The sequence below is a fragment of the Carassius auratus genome, chromosome 30, assembly GCF_003368295.1.
Source record: "Carassius auratus strain Wakin chromosome 30, ASM336829v1, whole genome shotgun sequence".
Taxonomy (NCBI): domain Eukaryota; kingdom Metazoa; phylum Chordata; class Actinopteri; order Cypriniformes; family Cyprinidae; genus Carassius; species Carassius auratus.
In genome coordinates this window covers 18,621,785-18,628,502 of record NC_039272.1, presented here as the reverse complement: position 1 = coordinate 18,628,502, position 6,718 = coordinate 18,621,785, and the positions used below count along the sequence as shown (strand labels likewise).

At 36.7% G+C, this 6,718-nt stretch overlaps 1 protein-coding gene across 7 annotated transcripts in view; it reads left to right on the top strand.

Annotated features, from left to right (window-relative positions):
* Positions 1-320: 320 nt before the first annotated feature.
* LOC113049513 (vacuolar protein sorting-associated protein 13C-like) overlaps positions 321-6,718 on the top strand; it is a 51,091-nt gene continuing 44,693 nt past the window's right edge. For all 7 annotated transcript variants that reach the window (XM_026211925.1, XM_026211921.1, XM_026211924.1 and 4 more), the window contains exons 1-4: positions 321-549; positions 4,085-4,128; positions 4,526-4,568; positions 5,988-6,083. In XM_026211925.1, coding sequence (XP_026067710.1) covers positions 450-549; positions 4,085-4,128; positions 4,526-4,568; positions 5,988-6,083 — 283 coding nt within the window. In that variant the 5' untranslated portion in view covers positions 321-449. The remainder of the gene's footprint in view (positions 550-4,084; positions 4,129-4,525; positions 4,569-5,987; positions 6,084-6,718) is intronic.

Below are 6,718 nucleotides of genomic sequence, written 5' to 3'. Positions count from 1 at the left end.
CTAAAGTAACGTTCCTATCATATTTTATTTCTGCAAACGCAAGGCTTCTTTAAAGATATGAATGCAATATGCAAAGTTTTGAACATTGGGCAGCCTGCCTGTGTTACAAATAATGACTGTTTTGAGTTTTGTGTCTAGAGTTTTGTAAAAAGGTTCTGTTGTTTGCGCAAAAAGTATTGTAAAAAAACTGTAGCAGATGAGGTATTAAACTGGCCTCCTGTTGTAATTTTTTCCCCACCTTAATCATGAATTCGGTGTTTAACTAGCCAGCCTGTTTATAATACAATAATCGCCGCGACCCCTGATCTAGACAGTGTGAGTGGATCACCGATCGAGTCGATCTCGCTGTATACGCCTGTCACCTACGGAGGGAAGTAACCTTATCAAATGCGTATTGTGGCATTTTAGCGCGTTATCTTCGACAGCGTTGCTGTCGTTCTCGACTAACCATGGTGTTCGAGTCTTTAGTCAGTGATCTGTTGAACAGGTTTATAGGAGATTATGTGGAAAACTTGGATAAGTCTCAGCTCAAGATTGGCATATGGGGAGGTAAGCGTTTATTCGTCAAAACTGTCCGTCTACATTAGTGCAAAGAAACGCTTGTTTTCTGCTCTGGGTTGTTGTCTGCTGCAAAACGTTCTGTATCGATGTGCAGTGCGAGCTAGATGTGGATTTACTGCAGTCTCCATTAATGTCTCTCGTGCTGGATTGGTTTCTGTTTCTGTAGACTGGCGGCAGTCTGTCAAGTTGTTTGTCCCAAGGACCCGTTCAGAGGCGATGAAAACACCCATTATTTTTACTGTTCATTTGTATTATTTTTAGGGTTTCCGCTTTTATTGTGTAAAAGGATTTCAGTCATCATCATTACATTTTCGTTTACATGAGTATTACATGAGACATTTGTCTAATATAGATAAGACACAGAAAATGGTTCTCAATAATTAGCTGAGCAGATGGGACAGTCAGTATTGCAAACACTGCTGTTTGTTCTGCTTTGTTGATTTTGTGCTCAAGTAAAGCTCAAGGTGAAGTGAAGCACACTTACATCAGGGGAGTTCCCTCCAAAGAGGCAAGGAAGGCAGTGTCTCCTCAAAAAATTGGATGACAAATTAATCGATATCAAAAACATAAATAGCAAGTATTAGTAAATATGGCATTAAGAGTATAAAAGTCACTAGTTTTTATAAAGTAACGCTGTCCAACAGCGACATCTGCAGGTACAGTTACAGCGGAGGCTTGCCTCCCTTCAGTCCATGGACTTACAACAGAGACCCCTTTGCATGCTGTGGTCCTAGTGGGGGGTAATTAAGAATGAATGGGGGAAAGTCACATGAGAGGAGGCAATGCCTCCATCGCGCTATAATTGGATATGATCAGTTATGATTGAATGTGATTGGTTCATGTGATAAATCCCGCCTCTTGTTTTCGTGCAAGCTCTTGGCCTGAATGAAGAAAATGATGGTGTTATTGCCTAATTATAAAGTAAACAAACAACTCTCCTGCTTAGATGCCAAGATGGTCCTAACTGCAGAACACAAAATCCAGGGGGCGAGGTTGTATCCAGTTCCAACTCCTCCCACTTTACATACCTCTAAACCTCTATCCGTCTATCCATCTTTACCCCTGATCTCTAAACCCACCCATCTCCTTCCCTTAGATATGGATCCAACCACGACCCCTGAATATTGTGTTCTGCTATGAGGGGCTTCTGTAGATACCACTGTATTGTGTCATCTCAAAATAAAACTTGAAATGGTCTGAAAACGTGATGAATGCATCAGTTTTTAGTGAGCATATATCTTTGTGTCTATGACAGTGTTTACAGAGCTTTTATGACGATGACCCCGAATTAAGTTGACCGTTAAAAAGAACATCAGTTCACAAATAAAAAAAAAAATTGGAAAAATTTTACAATAAGGTTTCATTTAATATGTTAACTAACAATTAACAAACAGTTAACATTACAAATAAACATACTGTTCATTGTTGTTAGTTCACAGTGCTAAACTAATGTTAACAAACATCTTTTGATTTTAATAGTGCATTAGTAAATTAATTTTAACTGAGAATAATAAATGCTGTAGAAGTAGGCTATTGTTTATTCTTAGTTCAAGTTAAACTTCACATATATGTTTGGAAAAACCTGGGACACTACGTAACTACAGATTTATCTTGACGCCCCTGTCCTGACATTTTATCCTACCCTGTCAGATTTTCCTACCTGGGTCTACTGCGCACGCGCACATCAATATCGTGTCCGTTGTCTCATGCTAAATAACGATATTTTTTATGTATCTGGATTACTGTAAGGGTAGGTTTAGGGTTGGGGTAGGTGTAGACTTTAATAAAAACGCAATCTAATTGGTAGAAAACAATATTTATTGTTGGTTTCCTGACGCTGTATGCCTTCTAGCTACAACCGCGAATATAACACATAATTACTGTATTTGCAGTACTGTAAGGGCATGATTAGGGTTGTGGTTGGTGTAGACGTTAATAAACCATAACTTTACAGTAGCATTTTTCGTTGTGGAATTATGCTACCCACTGTTTTAGTGGGAGGTAGGAAAATCTGACAGCGTAGGACAAATGGACAGAACACCCCCTTTGGCCCATATCCCCCTATTACTCCTGTCATCACTAATGACTTCTTTTTAGAGTTAAAGTATGTAAACTGTTTTACATTGTATAAACTGTTTACAAAATCATTGGTCATACACAAACACTGCTGGGAACACGACCCTTTCATTCTCTTTGTGATCGTGTGGTGTATTTTTATTGTTTGCAGGTTTAAATACAAATATGTGTGTTCGCTCAGTTAATGTTAGCATAAGCATAGTCTTTGAAAGGAGTCCTTTGAAAAGGAGTCATATCAGATTGCTGTCATTCTGTGGTGTTGTTTTAATCACTTTAGAGTAAGTGTCAAGGCGGGAACAACTAAATTCCAAGCATAGTTTGAAACCAAGTTCATTAGAATTATAAGAAACATACGGCATGAAACAAAAAGTTACCTAATCTGTACCTCATTACCTAATTTTAAATTCATGTCATAGCTCCTACTGTGAACAAATCATCAATTGATATGTTTCATTTTTTTTCCACCTCAAAATTATCATAATCAGAATGTCTTAACTTGACATTTGTCAGTTGATCTTACAGTGAAAATTGCAGGCTTTTCTCTACTAATAGAAGTCATGGCTTAGTGGTTTGAGAGTTTGACTCCTAACCCTAAGGTTGTGGGTTTGAGTCTCGGGCCGGCTATATCACGACTGAGGTGCCCTTGTGCAAGGCACCGAACCCCATTTGCGTGAGTTCACGGTGTGTGTGTGGACTTTGGATGGGTTAAATGAAGAGCACAAATTCTGAGTATAGGTCACCATACTTGGCTGAATGTCACGTCACTTTTTTTTTTTATGTATGCCGGACTGCTTAATCCACGCCTCTGCAAGCGCACATTCATCTGCTTCAGTTTTTAAGTCCACATCTCAAAATTCAACCAACAGCCCGTGCATAGAACCAAGTCCCTGGCTTCAATTTTCGTTTTTGATAATCTGTTACACTTGGATTTACGCCATAATACAGATCTGTCACCACTTTCATTTATTTGCAGAAATGGTCAACTGTTGTTTAACATGAGAGAAGGAGAGGAGTAAAGTGTTTTGTATAATGAACATTCAGCTTTCATAGGTGTGACAGACTCCATAGGGGTTTATACAGTCCTTGGCCAGATCAGCATGGGTGCCCTATTATTCTGCCAGCATGCAGTTTGATAAGGTGACGTCTTTATCCCAGCATCAGATAGGCTGCTCTGGTTGACATTTATTTCTTTTCTGTGATGCCAATCCAATTATCGTCAGTGTCAAAAGTGGCCAGCCATATCAGGATGCAATTGTTTAAGCCTTTCATAGTAGCATTTCTTATCTGTGATGCTTTCAAAGTTTCAGATGTTTATATGGATGGCTTTGAGAGAGAAACTACATAATACATGTACTATCTGCAATATATATTATGTAGCATGGATGAAATAAAATTTACAATACAGTTGTTTTTATCTTTTATCTTTTCATTCTTTTTTTTTTTTTAGGAAATGTGGTGTTGGAAAATCTGAGGGTGAAAGAAAATGCTTTGGTAAGTTTGTTTCGGAAAAATATTAAGTTTAATTGCATTTGATCTATTATTTTAATATAGATTTGAATTCGTTATTAACATGATTTCATGCCACAAAATGTAGAATATACTAAAATAAAAAATCCAATAATAAAAAAATCACAAACAATAAAAGACAGAACTATATTTATCTTGCTAAGGGAAAGGCTGTGTATGTAACACTGTGGTTAGTGGTAGACACTAAAGCATATGCTGAAACAAGAGTGTGCTAAAATAATGAGATTTGCTGATGTTACCACAACTAAATTGTAATAAACAGAGTTTAACTATGTATATGTCCACAAAATGGGATTTCTAATATTGAATTCTTGAAATCTGCATTTCAAAGCCATTTTACCAATTTATTTTTATTGTTTAGAGCGAGTTTGATGTGCCTTTCAAAGTGAAGGCTGGTCAGATTGGTAAGTACCCAATTTTCACTTTATCAGTAAAGTTATGCTGCAGGGAGCTGTAGCATGTGTACGGTCAATAAAAAAGTGTGAAATGTGTAGTTTTCTAATATTTTGGCTTGTGTGTTGGGAGCTTGTAACCAAGGAGACTGAAGTAGACTTCCTGTTTTGTGCGGCTCTACAGAAATTATGCTGACTGATTCTACTTTGCAGTAACAGTCAAATAAAAGTGATTTTTGAAGTGATTTGGAGAGATCACACTCCAAACTCCAAAAGTAATAAAGACAGCTGAGCAGTAGTAGAGCTTGTTGTAATATGAATTTTAAAATAGTAAATTTAAGTCTGTGGTCTATTTTCACAGTTCATAGTTTTTCCTCAATGGATTTGAGGTTTTGTTTAAGTTAGTTTTCAACAAATACTTCTGTTCGTGAATAATCACAAAAGATACCTTAAGATTAGGCAGGGTGTGGAAGCAATATGACTCTGTTCTGAAACTTTTAGGCCTCTTGGACTAGTTAAATTGAGAAGATTATTGTAAGAATAATCGATTTCAGTGAAGTTGTACTGTCTCAGTAATTCAGCATACATCACAGCACAGATGATTTGCCAGTAAATGGGAGCTTGTTGAAATCAGTTCATGCTATCACATGATCCAGTCAGATGACTTAAAACTTCTGCTAGACAGTGTGCCAAGATGTCAAGCAGTAAAAAGTAATTGGTTAAAGGGGTCATATGTTGCTACATGCACTTTTACAAGTTGTTTGAACTTGAAATGTGTGTTGGCTGTGTGTGTGTAAAACAACCACCCTAAAATAATAAAAATCCACCCAGTGTATTTTTTATTTTTATTCATTTTTTTATTTGCTCAAATCCTTACCCCTTTCTCAAATTAAGCCGGTCTCAGATGCGTGTCTGTGTGACGTCAGAAAAAAAAAACAGGCCCCTCCCACGATAGTTTGATTGACAGTAGCGTTTCAGCACAGTCTAGACCCGCTCTGAGTGACTCTCATCAGTCCACCGTTGTTTCATCGCCGGAGCAGATGTAGACAAGAATGTCTCCTAAGTGTTTGAGTTGTTCTGTTGGATGTAGGGAATTTGTCCCTGATCTACTTAAATGCGTCTATGTTCACGTTTATCATTCAAGATCCAGCTTCACCCACAGAGGAAGTGAGTGTAAGGTTTTTTTAATGAAGTGAGAAAGCATAATAGGACCCCTTTAGAAAAGATCTGCTTGTTTTGCTTTATTAAATGTTCTTGATCAAAATATATTTAGTCAAAAGTTACCCAATGAACCTTGACCTGTAATGCAACAGATACAATTTTTTTTAAGGTTTTCAAGTTTTCTATGTTTCTATATATTTCTGTATTTATGTAATTCAAGTACTTTTATATTTCTTATGGTCACAGTGATTTGAAAATGTCTGCTTTAAGGTAAACTGACTCTGAAGATCCCTTGGAAAAACCTGTACAATGAGGCAGTGGTGGCTACATTAGATGGATTATACCTTCTGGTGGTTCCAGGTGCAAGTGAGTGCTTATAGTATTTTTTATTTACTTATTATGTTTCCTCAATGTGACATGTTTCTTAATGTAGAAGTTGTTTTTACATCTAGCTGGAATCACCATGCTATTTATTTCATGGCACTTTACTACAGTAATTTGTCTGCAAAATGCTTTCATTTATTGTTATAACATGTCCTCTTAGAAATTAATTGCATGATTTACTAATAGGCTAGATGTATTCCTGCCTCTTAACTGAGGATTGTGTATTGTCTTGCATTATGCAACATTTCATTAAACAAAGAAAATGTAATTATCAGTCACAAATACTGTATACTTATTATAATACATATATGATTTTAATCATCTGTAATAAATAATGCTTTTAGTAATTACTGTAATAAAAAGCAGTCAGTGACACTTGCATTATCTTAGAACAATTTGAAAGCTATGTGAGGATGTTTATTTTTTTTTTCAGTAATTACAAATATATTGAATATCTAAATTTCTTTGATCCAGTATCTATTTTCAGTATCACTCGGGCTGCTTCAACTGACATTGTCTTTTACATGTTGCAGCTGAGTCTAAGTTATTTTCCTCACCTTACAATGGTAAGCCAGGTGTAGAAGGTGTGTTGCAGGGTGGTGGCTTGGGACCCGGAC